The following is a 17,003-nucleotide window of genomic DNA, read 5'->3' as shown; positions in this document are numbered from 1 at the left end:
CATGTGGCAACACCAATAAAAGGGAGAAGACAGCAATGAAAAGGTAGACAGGCTTTTAATGGCATGATCAAGAATCCCCTTTTAATAACAAATCTAATAACAACTGTGTCTGATATGAACAAGAAATGGCATCATCATTTATTTTTTTTTTTTTTAAGATGTGATCTGAAGTTACGACAAATTGCCAGGTGGATCTGTACACAGACAGGGCCTCTGTGATGCATGCCAGATTTTATGGCCAAGAAATTTGCCATGCAGTTGAACCAGACTGTGGTTCCTTGGTTGGAATTGTACATTCTGTTGCAGTGTGTAAACATTCTCCAGCTGCTTTCCTAAAGGACGCAAAGAAGATATGTAGAGAGATTTAGCCTTGGGACCCAGTTGCATTTCCAGCCAGGCAGTACCAAGGAGCAGAAGTCCCGTCTCCAGGCCAAAAGACTTCATCAGACTGTGCCAGAGGCAAAGGGACACTGCCTTGGTGTGCCAGGTACAGTGTCTGAGTGTACAGTTACATGCTGTCGTGTTAAAAGGAGATATACAAAATCATCTGCATTTTCAGCTCCAATTCCTGTCCGCAGAAGAAGCAGCCCAGGTCCCAGAGCACAGCAGTGTCACCGACACTGGTGTTCATACACACAGTTTGTCCTGGACCCCCTGCCTAGCCCCCCATGTTCTGCAGCACTCCCCCAAGCACTGGGTACGTGCCAGCCCCTGCCTCCTCCAGCGACCCCATGCCAGCCCCCGTGTGCTCGGGGCAGAGGAGGCAGGAGGTGAGCCAGAGGCGGAGCAGCCCCACGCCAATACCAGCCCCACGCCGATACCAGCCCAGCAGCACCCCCACCAATGCGGAGACCTCACCCCTGCAGCCCCCTCTGGCTTCGGAGCTGAGGGCAGGAGGAGTTCTCACCTTGGTCCCTACCAGGACCCCACCTCTAGGTTCACTGCAGTAGCTCCTTTTAGCCCAGGGGGCATCTACACATACTTTAAACCTGCTTTCCGATGTTTGCAGCTCCAGAAACTGTGGGATGACGATCCTCCTTATAACCCGGAGCACCAGCCCGTGCAGCGCAGGGCTTGCTGCATGGGTGGGGGGCAAAATCTGCCTCAAAGCTTTGCAGGAATCCAGGGGGGCTTCAGTTCCCCGGCCAGAGAGGGACTGCAGGGAGTATACAGTGGCTTCAAAGACAAGATTCCCTAGAGGAGGTAAATTAGGAACAAGGGGACAGGAGAGTTACGGTGTATGAACTGCTGTTATTCCATGGGATTCTGGCTGTATTCAGGGTCACAGCTCACCACAGCCTGCCACCAGCCTCACAAGGAGGCCAATCCCAAGGCTCAGGGAGATGCTGTCAACCTGTCTCAATGTCAGCTGGCTCTGCTGTCACTGTCTGGATGGTCCCAGCCCCTCAGAGCACAGTGATGGGCTGAGGAAGAGGAAAACAACCCTTCAGGGTTCTGCAGAGGACCTCAGGAGCCAGCACACCATGAGCCTACGGGCTCCTGCCCAGCATCGGTGGCACAGGCACACACTGTGGGAGGAAGGGGCCTGAATGGAGCCCAAGCTCTCTCCCTCGTGCCCAGCTGGCTGGCAGATGGAATCAAAAGTGGTTGCAACCTCCCAGGCGGTGCCCGTGTGCTTTGTGAAGCCAGCCGTGCACTGCTCCAGCACGGGCACGTTTCAGCTAAGCCAGAAGAAACTCATTCGATATCGAACTCATGTCTACAATGGGACTGCTACTGTGTTCACAAGATGAATTTAACTGCAGTTGATTGATGTGTGGGGCAAGGCCTTAGGTGGCTGTTGGTGTCTGTGCACATGGGATACTGGTAGGATCATGCCATGGGTCAGTAAACTATACAGAGAAGGAAGAAGTGCGCTAAGGGACCGTCGAGCTGCTACCGGAGCTGGTCAGGCTATCAATAGGTACTTAGCCATCTTCTTATAGAGGATCTACGCTGAGAAAATATCTCTCTGTTGGAAAGGAGAAACATCAAAGATTTTCTTGCCTCAACACAACTTGCTTTGCTTTGAAGCATTTCACTAGCGAACAAACCATGCTTGTGGTAGGCAAGGGCAGACACGTGAGCAGGGACTCCCCAGGCCCTGACCCATGCCACACAGACACGTGGCAGTCATTACAACTCTGATGGCAAGCATGACAGCTGCCAGCTAGCCAAGCTGGGGTGTTTTGCCCCCGTTTCATGCTTAGGAGAGTGGAGCCCCACAGCTTGCATGCGTGGTACCCTGCTCCTCCATCCACACTCACTGCGCACAGCAGTCAGTCCCGCACACATGAGAAGTCACACAGTATCGGGGCACGTCTTTGAAGGTAGCAGGATCCTTTTCAACCTTTAGCCACTATATATAATGGGCACTACTTGTATTATATTGTTATAATAATATATATATATTTTATAATATTCTTTACTTAGAAAGGGCAAGCAAAGTCTCCTGCCTCTCACAGATTCCAAGCACAACTGACTCAGGGATGTCTGCTACTGAAACACCTTTTGCACCTAGACAAGCAGAAGTGTTTGTCCTGCCAACCCGGCAAAGCAGTTAAGCAGCTCCATCCATGTGTCCATGCCCCTCCGTGGCATTAGTCTGACCGGTGCCATCAGTCCTTTTGCTCCCTCTGCTCATATAATCTGTCGTCACACTGGCTTAGTGCTGAGATCTGTCTTTCATATTTGTCACTTGGCACTCTCCCCTGTATCCCTCTTCCTTCACAAGCATCTCCTGGCCAGACAGCAGCCACTGACTCATTTTTACTAGCCAGTGTGCTGTCTTCTCAGCTGGCTGATAAGAAGGAGGTGGGACCTTCGCAGACCCCAGCAAAGTGAAGACTCTCAGCAGAGTGTTTGCTTTATCTCAAGATACTAGGCAGTCCCAAAGACACTTCTGGTCCCGACACAAACAGGACCCCACAATGCTCCCCTGAACAAGACCTACCCTTTCCTACCTCCCATGCACATGCACGCAGCGATGCAGGCATGGTGGCAGCAGGAGGCCCCTTGAAACACACGAGGGCACAACCACCTGCAGCTGGCCAGGACAGACTCTGCAGCAAGGACACTGGCAGGGAACTACATAGTGTCAGCCTGTTCCCAGAAATACCTAAATGTGGGAAAGTTCTGGGAGGTCTGCTTCTCCTCTCCTCACCCCAAACAGTTTTTATTCTTCCTAGCCATTTCCTCTGCCCTGTTTCAGCTTGATCTCTTTGATCTTCTATTCTTTGTGGTGAAGCACAGATGCAGCCACACAACACCAGCAATGTCTGAGCAGCCCTGTGTTGTCCTTGAGGCTTGACAGAGCTTGCACACTATGGTTTGTGGCAGAGAACAGCAGGGTCTTGCCCCTCCCCACCTCCTCGGATGTGACAGCCTACCATGTCCTGCGATGCCAGACTGGATCGTCTGGCATCCCTTAGCCACCTATCTTCTCCCCAATGTCACAGGGCCTCATCCCCTCCCGACCCCAAACAAGATCTCCCATGTTTATTCCAACCATGGCAGGTGCCCTTCCAACCTCCCTGCAGGGCAGAGGAAGGAGAGAGGACCCAGAGGAGCTGATGAGCCTTCTGCGGGGCTGTTTTCACAGTAACACTAGCAGGGAGCATCACTGCTGGTCCGCCTGCCTGCCAGAAAGCCCCTCCAGAGGGACACGTAAGAGGAACGGGAACTGTAACCGGGGTGTGCTGAGCACCGCAGCAGTGGGGTACCCTGGGGTCATGCTCACCATTGAGCAACTGAAGGGCATAACCTCGAAAATCAGAGCCAGGGAGGAGATCCAGAGCAGCACCCATATGGCAGGGGCTTTTCTGAGCCCTCTGACACCTGAGAGAGGGATCAAAACATCACCTGCAGCATGCAGCCTGCCGACAGGGGCTTGTCAGCAGGCCCTGGCATGGCAGTGCCCTGTGACTGGCTCTGCCAGCAAAACACAGCTCTGGGGACCACCCATTAGCAAGCTCACGATAGCCATGCAACTGGGAAAGCCCAGCACTGAAGCTCCTGTAAAGAAGCTCCATGAAGGAGGCAACGTGACACCTAGCCAAGATCACAGCATCACTGGCCACTGGGAAGGGGAGCAGGTCCAGAGACCCAAACCTGCGGGATACATGGGGACAGTCAGGCCTTGCAGGAACGACCCTTAGAAACTTCTCGGTGCCAGTGCAGGGCAGGTGCTGAGCGGGCTCCCTGGGCAGCCAGCAGTCAGCCGGTCTCGCTGCCAGCGCTCCCGATGGCACAGCCCACTCCCACCCGGAATAACTGGGGGAGCAGCCAGGGACAGCAGGGAAGCAGGGCTGTGCTGGGGCAGGGAGCCTGGCAGCACAGCGCCAAGGAGATACAACTGGTGCCAGTCCCAGACCTCCCTGGACCCAGCTGCACCCTCAGACCAGCCCTGGCAAATGGCTGTTATTTTCCATGCTGGAAATCTTTCAGTGGCTTTCTGAAACCTGGTGGCTCTCCAACACCTGACGGCTTTGGCATGTGTCTGCCAGAACCAGGAATCTATTGCACCGAAAAGAGAGACGATACTTTGGTGTCACCACCATCCTGCCTGCTACTTGTGGATAGGTCATGGTAGGAAGACCTCTTAGAAGATGACTAGGCTTCTCAGAAAATCTTCTGATCAGAAAAAAGTCCCCACATTCCTGTGAAAGTTTTTACTGGACAGTCGTTTCACAACTAAAAGCCTGCCTGATTTCTTCATTCACCATTCTTGGCTACACCATCTTCCCTGCTTTCATGTGCCACATGGAAGATCTCTGCCCTGGAGCTTCCCTCCTGACATGGGTATAGCTGGGCCATGGAAAAGTCTCCTTTAAACTCCCCCTTGAACAAATACATTGGTTGTGCTTTGTTGGCCTCTCATGATAAGGCAGGTTTGCTAACCCTGTCAGTAGTCCTGCAGCCCTCTTTCCAGGCTCTTTCAGTGTCATTTTTTGGCACATGCACCTAAGACCTGGATGGAGCACCTGGTAAAGACCTCATCACGACAAAGCCTTACCATCTCAAATGAATAGTCCCCCAACAAATGAACAGGAGTGCCATTACGGTTTATATTTCTGGAAAGAATCTGTGTTTGTGTTTATTCTGTTTTCTAGTTTCTAAACATGCAGGGCATATTTAGGTTGTAGTTTGACCCACACTTCAAAATTACCTGAAGTTCTAGTGCCACCAGAAGTGGTCACACCCTCTGTCCTCTCCTTGCCCCATTTCTGTTGTGACCAAACCTGATGAACGAACCAGCTGAAAACCAAACCAGAGTGCTCAGTGCCACACTGGATCAGCACTTCCAGCCACTTCCCCAAACAGCTGCCCCAGTGTAAGGGGGTGGGACAGTGCAACGAAGCAGCTGGAAGTTGGAGGGACATTTATTTTTTGGTGGCAGCATCAGCTCCATCCATCAAATCACAACCTGACCTTGGAGTTTCCAGTGCTTCTCTGCAAAGATGAGGGCATGGGTTTAGGCTAGAAGCTATGCTTCTTACTCTACTGGGGTGATCAGCATCGATGGAAAACAGCAAACACTTTGAGCTAGATGAAGTAAATTCTTAGCATTGGCAACACTTGAGACTGTTGTATAAAGAGGTAATTCCCGTCGTGTGTTTCTGGACATTTCCCTGTTCAGTTGTCCAAGCAGTACCCTGTTCTCCCAGGCACCCTGTCACAGCTCTCAGGCTCCTTTCCAGAAGAGTATGAGTGAAACACCTTCAGGATTCCTCAGACCTGATGGCACTCAGTGTGACTGTATCGATGTTCAAATGAATCAAGGTTACTACTGTCCAGATTCCTCTATCAAGCTTTTTTTGTCTGCAAACAGTACAATATTTGCAGCTCGTTGCAGCTGCCAGAGGGGGTGTACAGAGCAGCCGTATTTTTGTTCTGCCTCATGCAAAGCCTCTTTTAGGCATGACAGTGGTGTGAAACCCAGAGTATTTGGGTCTGGAGTGTTTTCCCCCGTGAGGTGTGGGGAAAATCTTGTGGACTACCTCAAGATCTTGCCAGGCTCAGACAGGCATCAGTCCTCCTGGCTTTCACTTTCAAGCCTTCCTAATTAGTCTGGGAGCTAAAAAGTTGATTGATTTAGTTCTAGCTGAGCACTAAGCTTCTGCTCTGATAATATTACTTGAAGAGCATAGCCCTTGCTTTTACGTTCACATGGTTGGTTCTCACGCAATGTGTGGAAGTAGTGAGACCTGAGAAACACAAACCCAACCTCCGAACCTCCGCAAGCCAACCCACCTACCCTCGGATTGAAATGCACAAGGTGCCCACAGCGCACCAGCAAACCTCTCCTCGCAAAGCAGCAGCTTTTGAGTATACTACAGGATAATATTTTCTCACCCTGCCATGTAGGGGAACTTTCTACCACAGTGCCAAAATTCATAAACACCAAGAGCGTGACAATAAAGCACAAGGAATTCAGGTGCAAGAGGCACCCAAGCTAAAGGCATCCAGTGACTATTCACATCTTCAGGATGGAGCTGTGTTGGGTGGGCTACGGGTCTGTGGCACCAACCACACGCAGGTTGAGAGGAACCCCACTGCCTATGTTGGGAGATGTGGTCTCCACAGATCACGGTTTGGTATTTGAGACAGAAGCAGCTTCAGTGTGCTCCCTCCTGCGCCAATTAGCAAGCACTCTTGATTTCCCAGAAAGCTGCCAATACATTCCTACTTCCATCTAAATACCCACCACACAGGCATCTGCTGGAAGAGCAGCAGTGTCACTGAGCACCCACACCAGGTGGCCTCCTCTGTGGGACATGCTGGAGCAGGTAGAAGCACCCAGCAAGACCTGCCTGACTCCTGGTCCCACCTGCAAAGGCATCTCCGGACAGGAGAGAAGAGTCCCCTCCACCCCACGCCTGCTCTGATCTCAGCACAGAAGGGTGCATCCATCCCTCTCGGCTCAGCTGGTGACAGTCCCTTGCTAGCAGGGGGGCAGGAGGCGAGCCAACACATAGGTGGATGGTGGCGGCCAAGGCTGGCATTTCCCACCAAGGAGAGAGGAGGGAGCTGCCTGCAGGACAGGAGCCTTCCCCTCCAGCAGCCCTGGCTCTCCTCACCTCCGCTCCTCCTTCCAAAGCCAGGGTGGGTGTTGGCGACCGGTATTGCTGACAGAGAGAGGGGAATGCCGGGGGAGGGGGCAGGATCAGGCACTAGGCAGGCTGCCTGGGTCACTGCTTGGTGCTGTGCGTTAGCAAGCGTGAGCTGCGGGCTGGATGTCTCCCTTGCAGAAGGCTCCGTGGCTCAGAGGCTCTCAGGCCCGTGGGAGCTGATTGCGATGGTGTGGGGTGAGAGTGAGTGAAGCATTGAAGTACAGCTACTGCTATACACTCGTGGGTCCAGCGTGGAAGGCTGTGCTGCAGCATCTCGAGTGTATACTATATGCAGAAGTTACCCAGTCCGTTGGGCTGGCAGAAGATCATTATCTGGCAGCTGCCTTACTTTCCAGGGACACCTGCTTTCCTTTGGTTGCTGGACTCTGAGTCTGGGTTTTTCCCCTTTGTCGTTTTTTGGCCACACCAGGAGAGGGCAGGGGCTCTCCTGTCGGCCCCTGGGCCTGAGCTGGGGGCTGAGGTCGGGGGGAAGGAGGAACTCGCTGAGGAGCAGTCCCTGGTTTATGCTGTCGGCAGGGAGAAGGGCTTTCCCTCCGGGGCGGCAGCTGGCTTCTGGGGGAAGCACTGGGGTTTCTTGAAGGAAGGACAGGGCTCCGAGGGGATGCACAGCTGGACCTCTGTGAGCTGCTCCGTGGAGGAAGAGAAGTGGAGCTCGATGAAGGAGGAAGCCGACTTTGTATTTGCGCTGTTCGGCACTCATTAGGGAGGCTTCCAGCTGGTCTCTGTGCCTGAAGCCTGCAGGGGAAGAGAAGAGGGAGGATGAAGGGGAATTTCTGCAAGGGGCTGCAGGCTCCTGGCAGGTTTGGCATGAACGTGGCTGGGCAATTACAAAGGGTCTCCAGCACCAGGAGGACAGGAGCTGTGCTGTGAACAAGATAGGGCACTGGTGTGAACTCCATCCTTAACTCTCAGTGCTGTTAACTAATGCCTGCCCTGATCCTCCAGCACCCCCTGGGACAACACCTTTTGGCCGATACCACATATCTGGGGCTCTTCTTAACCACATATCTGGGACTCTTCTTAACATGCAGCATGGATGCAGCAACCTCTTTCAAGGCAGGAGATACAGTCTGGGAATGTGAGCATGAGCTGGATTGCACCCTCTGGCCTCTGATGGCAACTGTGCTGGAAGATAAGCCAACCTACAGGGATCCCCTCCTTTCACCCCACACCTCTAAAGCAGAATTTTCTGGACCTGGGGCAGAGCCACAGTAGCAGCTCTGCTCCTGGGCTGGACCTCCAGCCCCAAGGCCAGGCAGAAAAGCCAAAAACTGGCAAATTCAGACGGTCTGCCTTCACTTACATCTCTGTGCTTATTTGATAGGGAGCCAGGTACCTCCAAAAAACTTAGGGCGCAGGGATATGTAGGGAAGTCAGACCATGTGGAGGTGGCCCAGGCTGTTTCAGGTCACTGCCAAAGCCCACGCGTGTGCACTTCCTTCTCTCCAGCTCTTCCTGTGCTGGGCATCTTCTGAGGCAACCGCAACCGGCAGCCTGGCAGCCCATGCTGCTCTGATGGCCACAGCCAGGCCAGGCCTCCCTGCAGTCGCGGCTGTGCCTGGCAGGCTGCAAAACTGGGAGCTCAGCACCGCAGGGGTCTGCTACTAGCAGGATCAGGCCAAATGAAAGAACTTGTGGAAGGGAAGGTGGCCTCAAAGCCAGGGCAGGTGAAGAGAGGCTTGACCCTTTGGCCAGACTGAGGCAAAGAAGACAGAGAGGTGGGAATCTCACACACTGGGGGGGCTGAAATGACTGCAGGGAACAGGGATGGGCCATGCATTCGAGACAAGCCGAGGGGAAAGCAATTGGGGGTGAGCAAAGCCCTGGCTGTGCCTCCTTACCAGGGCCAACCTTCTGCACTGCCCACTCACTGTTTGGTCTTACCTGTACGCGACAGCCGCGTCCTGCGGGGAGCCACACAGTGCTGACATCGCACCGGCCACCGGGCTCTCGATCTTTGCCACCTCTAGAGGTGTTTTCACCGGGGTGATGGGCCGAGGAATTCTGCTTTTTGTGCTTGTGGGTCTCTCGTGTTTCCCAAGAAGGGCAGCCCTCTCCTTCCCTGCCTTCCTTGGGATGGAGTCATCAGAGTCGTGCGTGTCCTCCTCAGAACCAGTGGCCGACAGGGTTTCTGAGGCTCGCCGCCTCTCATCGCTGGAGGATGCTGAGGAGGAAGCCCCCGAAGCCAGCTGAAGGAGGCGGTTTTGCCTCTTCTCCATCACTAGGCGAGCCAAGTCAGGTTGCTTTGCCCTCTTATAAAGCCTCTCTTTGGCCGAGAGTGAAGTTGAAAGGTCTGAGCCGGTGTCCTCCTCAGAGAACAAAATGGGGATCCGACTTCTGTACCTGGAGGCCAGAGGTCTCCTGGGGCCCTGCTGCGGTGTGTCAAGGAGGGTCTCTGCTCGCTTAAGGTGCTCTGCCACTGATGCCAACTTCTCAAGCTCAGGCTCCTTTGTAACCATCTTGCCAGGCTCTCCCAACTCCAGTGAGAGCACCACTTTGTCAGAGAGCTCTGGCTTGGTGTCGGAAGGCTTCGCCATACCATTAGGAAGTGCCAGCTGCTCCCCCACTGTCTCTGAGGTGGTTTCAATGTGATTAGCCGAAAGTGCACAGCTCTCCGTCTCTGCTCCTTCTAGCCCTGAATGTATGCTTCCATTCTCTACCAGCACCAGGTTGTCCTCCAGCTCTTCCTCGATAATGACCTCCTCAAACTGGCCCGGCGGGCAGTATTCCTCATGCCTCATCAGCTGGCCACTGGAAGACATGACATTTAAGTGGGTCTTTTCAGCAATGTGAACAAATGTGCGCTCAACTTTGGTAAAGGGGGAGGAAGCTGTAGCCACTGCCATGGGAGGCTTTGGTTCAGATTTAAGGATTGAGGACAGGGTCCCTGGCTCAGACACATCCAGCTGGCTACCCATAGGCTGTGGCCGCTCGCTCTGCGGTGTCAGTGCAGCAAGAGTGCCCAGGTCGACTTCTGGAGCTAAGTCTGCGGTGACCGGAGACTTTTTCAGATCACCTGGTGAAAACAGCACGAGTGTTTTTGAGCCTTCCTCCAGCTCCAGGTCCCCATCAGCAGTGGACGCTCGACCCTTGGATCCTTTCTGGTCATCAGCCAGGAGTGTGGATGGTGCGCACTCCTGGCTGCGCTCTGTGCTTTTTTGACTCAGGTCGCTGCTGGAATCACTGTGCATGTCAATCTCATCCCCTTCCTCCTCTGCCTCCTCCTCCTCCTCCTCCTCCTCGTCGTCCTCCTCCTCCTCTTCTTCCTCAACTTCTTCCTCGTCCTCTTTCCCATTCATTTCCAGATAAGGTTCCAGAGGTTTGCAAGGGGCAGTCAAGACAACATTTGAGAAATCAACTTTCTTTATCCTCTGGGATACCTTAGGCTTTTCCCAGTAGTCTGACACATCTTTTCTGAAGTCTTGATAAGGCAAACTTAAAGGCACCGCCTTGGGCAGACCATTCATTTCAAATGACTTCAGCATATATGCCTGCAAGGAGACAGATGTGACAGAAGAAAAGGGTTAGTATTCAGACACAGCATTGACACAGAAGACATCAGGATCAGCAGCAGCAGGAAGTGTCAGTGGGAGGCATCTGGTCCATCACACTTCCAAAATACATGCCTAAGCAGCGATTGCTCCGTCATTCGATTCGTGCCAATCTTAGAAAGGAGAGATTCACAAATACTTATCAACAAAGGCAAAAAAACGTGCCAAAGGAGTTTCTTTGTTAGCAGTCTTTAACCTGGACCTAAGAGAGCTGTTTACAAGCAGTTCCTCAGGATTTTTTCATGTTTCCCAATCTTCTGCAGTATTTATACATTTATTTCTGTGCTAATACATTTACATAATCGCTCTTTCCTTATTGGAACCATTCAGCAACTCTCTTTTATGCCTAGGTCACAGTGAACCCAAGGAGCCCCTCTGGGCTAGGTAGTTTCCTGATCGATCACTTTCCAGGTCCATCCACCACTGTCCCTGGGGCAATAACACTTGTAGCACTCCTGTGTTCCCCCGGCATGCCATTTGTCCCCCCTTCTGCTCCCACATCCCTCCAGCAACTCCTAATTTTGTCTTCTACAGGCTTCTGCTTTCACGAAAATGATTGGCAAGTCAGTCACAAAAACTGACATGAAAAGTATCATTATCAAAGATGTTGGGGTGTCCAACCATGAAAGGCAAGGGGAGGACAGGACAGTTGGTGGAGGCAGTGCTTCTCCAGCAGTAGCCTGTGGCACAGATACTGCCCGTAAGGTGCCAGGCTGTGAAATGACTGCAAATAATACTAACAGAAAAGCAGCAGCTCACACATACATGCACACACTTGACCAAACAAGCAAAAAAGGGCAAAATAAATAGGAAATGCCCACCGAAGTTTGGCCTAATTAACAACTGGTTGTAAATGAAAGCCCCAGCAGCACCACTCTGCAAAATGAACTTTAAAAAAATCATTTAGGTCACCCTTCTATAAAGAGGGCTGGAAAGCAAAAGCCTCTCCACAAATGCAACCAGTCAATAATGCATCACATGTTGCCCTTGAAATGTCTAATCACGAACAGAAGGGCTCCAAACATCTGCGTTTCCAAGCAGCATTAACAGCATCAGATGATGTTTTGGCTACATGGCTAAACAAGCACCTATTTAGCTGCGTGGGCTACAGAGCTGCCAACAGCTAGCACGCTCACCTGGCTATGGGAACGGACCTTTTTGTCTCTTGCAGGGCAGGGAGAAGCCCTCAACACCTTTTCAGTCCAATGACACAGTTTGAAATTGTGCTGCAAATCTGCATCTTACTCTGTGCAGAGCAACTACTATTGGTATGCCTGAAAAATGTAAGATCTTCATCCTCATGTGTAACAGGGACATTTCAAATAGACTGTTGGGCAGCATCAAGCTGTTATGCATGGTGATAACTTGTTATCCGTTTTATTTTTTTTTTATATCTTACAAATTAAAACACAAGCTGGTTTGGGCAATCCCTCTGGAGTCCAAAGCTGCTTCTCTTCATAAAAGCTGAAGCCTGGCCCTGTATCAGCCTGATCTGGGCTTTCACTGACCCACTCTTTCTATCAGGATGACAGAGTGCCACTTCAAGTGGTAAGAGGGGCTTACCACCCTTTGCAAAGGAAATTACCCACTCAGCTTCTTCCCTCAGGCATTTCTTGGAAATTAGTCCATTCGGCAGCCAAGACTGGATTCTGCCTGTTGGCTGGATTTGGTTTTCTCAAGAAATACACCCACAGTGCTACCCCTGCAGTCTGATCAAACAAATGCTTCCCCAGTGGGACTGGGACCGATACAGAAGCCTTGCCCAACACCATGCCTCGTGCTGAGCCTCCCAAGGGAAAGAGAGTTCCCCATCCCCAACAACAGTTCCCCTGCTGCTCTACTTCACCCCATTTTCTAGATGCTGTGGTTGATGGCACAGCTGGCAGATTGCTGGTTGCTTTTTGCATATATAAACCTTCAAATCTCCTCTCAGCTCTGAGGAGCTTGTGTCATCTCATCTGCTTTCTGGTCAAGGAGAACTGAATCCAGCCATGCAGTGCACATTCTATATAAGCCAGAGACATGGTTTCTGTGTCCTGCAGTCTGTCCCACCAGCAACCCTGTTTCCAGCAACCCCTCTTTCATCAAACCTCTTTCCCTTGCAAGACGTCAAGCTTTTTCTCAGGTGAGACTGCACTAAGCAATAAGGTGTGACATGGAGCTGGACAGCATGACGTTGTTGCAATAAACCCAGCTGTTGTTTCCTCCTTCTGCTCTGGTCGCCCTCTGCTGTCACTGAGTCGTGCTGTAAATACCTTTCTAGCCTTCACACACTTCCACATCTGGCTGTACAAATTCCTTGCAGTATTTAGCAAATGGACTGCCTTTCTGTCTGTCATTTCATTTTCCCCATGTATTTCCTACTTCCTTGCATGGACACTGCACCCTAAGCACAACAGTGATTGCTTGGCTTCTACCCACCTTTGGGAGACTTGGACTGCTTGATCTGTTGTACAACCCCAACATTGCCAGAATGCATTCCTTAAAGCAGCCCGAGACTGTGGTTGTTTTGCCACTGTAAATGCACACCACAGAAAACCCAAAGAACATGAATATGCCAAAAAATATGGAGGACAGAAGTTACTTACAAACCTAACTAAAAGAAACTCCATTGAAATGCCTCTTGGGTCAAAGATTATTTTAACACAGGTTTTCTTACCTTCATTACTATCATCACCTGAAGCTGTTAACAAGGAAGGCTGTCCTAGGGCATCAAAGTCTGAGACTGTCTTCGCTGTTGAGCTGATGTGATCAGCAGCTGGCTGCAAGTGGCTGCCCTGCTGAACAAGGTGTTCCCAGTGCAAGCCCCTCACTAGAGATGTTTGTCCCCTCTTCTGACAGTCATCATGTGCCTTTTGTACTACAGCACACTCAGCTGCTCCAGGGCTATTCCCCAAGGGCTGGAGAAGAACTTTCCTGCTGTGCTGTACCAATGGGGAGGAACTGTGGGAAGATGCCCTAAGATCTGGAGTGGAGAGGCTTAGCCTGTATCTTAAAACTGTAGAATAACAAAGACGTAAGGGATCTCTGGAGGTCTCTGCTCCAACCACTGCTCAAAGCAGGACCAACTCAGATCTGGCTGCTCCAAGCTCTGTCCAGATGAGTTTTGAGGATCTCCAAGATCCCACAACTTCTTTGGGACTCTGTTCTAGTGTTTGAGGCTCTTCCTGGTGAGAAAGTATTTCTTTATATCTAATTCCTATATCTAATTTTCCTTTCATGCAGTTTGTGTCCATCACGTCTCATCCTTTCACTGTGCCCCTCTGAGAAGGGTCTGGCATCATCCGGTAGTTCAAGGAAGAAATAAGATCCTACCTCAACCTTTATTTCAGGTGGAACAAACCCAGCTCTCTCAGCCTCTCCTCATGTCTTAAGTTTCTAGTTCCAGATCACCTCGGCAGCCCTATGCTAGGCTCATGCCACTGGGAGCAGGAACTATGCCATGAGCTGAGGCAGCCACCAAGTTTTAAAAAGCTACCAAGACCATGAGTGAGGAGAGCAGAGCCACACTGGAGCTGGCTGGATCTGAGTCAAAAGGAATTCCTCCACCTCCAGCAAGCTCTGACCTCTGCCTGCAGAGTCACAGCTCCTTGGACAATGAACCATTTATTTCCCACCCACCTGGGCTCAGATCTTCACTCCTGACTCTCTCTTGACTTGCCAGTCAGTTGCCCAGGAATGTGTATGGCAGTATTTGTGTCTGAGCGTGTGTTCCCCACAAAGTCCTTGCATTTCACCTCTTCAACACTCCATCTCTCCATTTAAATGGAGACTGCGTTTAAACTCCATTTGGCTGGTAACTCCTTTGGGTGACAATAAGTATTTGGAAGGCAGTAAATGTCCCTGCTTTGCACAGAGGCCAGAGTAAGGTTATAGAAAGGAAGGAAAGAAAAATACCTATTTGTTCATATTTGGCAGAGGCAGAAACCTGCCCCTTCAAGCCCATCTCTGCCCCTGTGCTCATGAACAGCTAAGTGGAGTCTGGGGGGTTTGTCTTCACTGTAAACTGGTGGGATTTCCAATTAGCAGGATCATTGGCACTAAGACATCCTCAGAGGAGACTTGCATTGCCCAGTATGGGTGGCAGTAAAGTTCCTGCATCCCAGTGATGCTGCAAATACTGCAACAATCAACAAAGATGCAGACTCCACTTCGCTACAGCAAGTTTCCAACTGTGCGTTGTAAGTTCCCAGGTTGCCCTGTAACAGGAATGTAGCTAGGCGTGCTCTTCTCAGGCAGCAGCACGCAGCAGTCTCACGCTGGTCTGTTCAGGAGCAGTACTGGCATCCAGCTTGTTAACGTGCTTGTGCATGTCCTGCCCAGGTCGCTACAGCAATGAAAGGCGATGGCAGTGCCTGCTCTGCCTGGATGGCTTTCTAGTGACCTCAGGACTCATGAGGGCATAGAGAAGAGAGCTTACAGCTCCCCCTGTGCCTGTGCCCCCGCAGCAGAGCAGTCTGTGGCATGGCAGAGACCGGGCCCAGCAGCCACCTAAAAAGCCTGCTCTCCCAAGTGGCTCTGCACTGATGTCAGGGAAAGGGAACAGTTTCCCACATAAGCCTAATCAATTTTCCCTTAGACTGTAGAATTATTTTTTTTCCTCTTCCATCTCTTGGTTTTAAACATTTTAAATGCAATAATTAGTGAAATAAAAAAAAAACAACAAACCACCAAAAAACCCCCCAAACAACCCAAACCCCACCAAGTACAGGAAAAAATCACAGTTGCCTAACACAAGCCTAGGGAATGCTGTATCTCTCTCATTTACTGTTCTGTTTCAGACGATGCTCTGAACCATGTCTCAGACCATGGTTACTGCTATGGTATCAGTGCGTCCTTCTGCAGTGTTGACAGATGTACGCATCTGCCACACACCAACATCCCTACAGAGGCAAAGCAAAACACACTTGGAAGCATTCGTCATGGAGCAGATGGGCTTTGGACCCTGCCTGCAGGCTGACTCAGAAGAATCCTGACCCTCCACACAATTCCCAGGGGAAAAAGGGACTCAGACACTGTACTACCCTGTAAATCAGAGACCACAGCCTAATCCTCCCAGACCATCACTGTTGGCACAAGCTGCTGTCTGCTTTGGAGGACTTGTGGTCTTGTGCTTCTCCTGCAAGGGGGACAGTTTCCACCACCCTTTCCACAGGCATCAGAGCCTTTGTAGGCACCTACTGCCTGCAGCATCCCTCTCCAGCCACTTCCAGAAAACCACCAGATTAGTAACTGTGCACTTCTCACCAAAGCAGACAGGGTCTACCGCCGTGTTCCCTCCTCCAGCCTGATATCCAACAGCCCAACAGCCACTGGGGCTGAGCCACATGTCACTCTACAGCAGAGTCTGCTGTCACAGGGGGTCACGGTGCAAGGCAAGCATGGTCGGATCCATTGAGCAGCCCAGGCAGGAGCGCATTACTTGTAGGACAGCCACAATTTTGCATCCACCTCCATGGGGTTTTGGGGCCTGGAGGGTCTGGAAGTTTACCAGGTGTTCTTAAACACCTTGTCAAATGTCTGCTGGGAGACAGCCATCCACCTGCCCTATGCACACCACGCTGCCAGCCAGGGGAAGATGCCCAGTGTAAGAAACAAAGACAAATGTGATAAAACGTTTCTGCTGTGTTTGTGGGTGTTGAATTGTACCAGCTTAAGTTTAGCCAGTTTGGATGGTGGGAATCATTAAGGCAGAGCTCTAAAAACTTACAGAAGTTGGGGCTAGCTGTATTCTGCTGCAGCAATATGACCGGGTTCAAGTCAGTGGCATTGGTACTAGCCTAAATTGATGCACATCGAACTCGCAGTGTGGCTTTTCCACAGTATGTGAAACACATCTCCAGCAGTCATGGAACTTCATTTCTGTTCCCAGATCCGTCTTAACTGAAAGTTTTCAGTGATCACATTAGTAAAAGATAATTAAACGCTCACTGTTCTACCAGAAGTCCTTCATCTCCCTGCCCAGTGCTCCCCCGTACCCAAGGACGAGCAGGGGACAACCTTCCCAGAGCCGGAAAGCAAAGGGAGTAGAAAAACAAAGCAAGAAAGCAAACAAAAAAACCCAGCCATCACCAAGCTGCTGCCTTTGATTCTTTAATAAGGTTTTGGTAGTATACAAGCTTTTTTTTCTCCTCCCCCTCCCCCCCCCCGCCCCCCCTCCCCCCCCCCCCCGATTGTCTGGATTAACATACATGGATTTAAAAAAGGCACAAAATCCATTGCACAGCTTCTTTTTTGTTTTGTTTTTGATGACATTGCCTGTTTGTTGTGGTTTCAAGTGTAGGATTTTACAGTACTCTGCAGCATTTACAGCATGGTC

At 51.1% G+C, this 17,003-nt stretch overlaps 1 protein-coding gene across 5 annotated transcripts in view; it reads right to left on the bottom strand.

Moving 5' to 3' along the window:
- Positions 1–36: 36 nt before the first annotated feature.
- TTBK1 (tau tubulin kinase 1) overlaps positions 37–17,003 on the bottom strand; it is a 122,759-nt gene continuing 105,792 nt past the window's right edge. For all 5 annotated transcript variants that reach the window (XM_037405391.1, XM_037405389.1, XM_037405388.1 and 2 more), the window contains 2 exons: positions 9,018–10,624; positions 37–7,868 (listed from right to left, as the gene is read on the bottom strand). In XM_037405391.1, the coding sequence (XP_037261288.1) occupies positions 7,442–7,868; positions 9,018–10,624 (2,034 nt within the window). In that variant the 3' untranslated portion in view covers positions 37–7,441. The remainder of the gene's footprint in view (positions 7,869–9,017; positions 10,625–17,003) is intronic.

This window comes from Falco rusticolus, chromosome 12, assembly GCF_015220075.1.
Source record: "Falco rusticolus isolate bFalRus1 chromosome 12, bFalRus1.pri, whole genome shotgun sequence".
Classification (NCBI taxonomy): Eukaryota; Metazoa; Chordata; class Aves; order Falconiformes; family Falconidae; genus Falco; species Falco rusticolus.
This window is presented reverse-complemented; position numbering and strand designations above follow the sequence as displayed.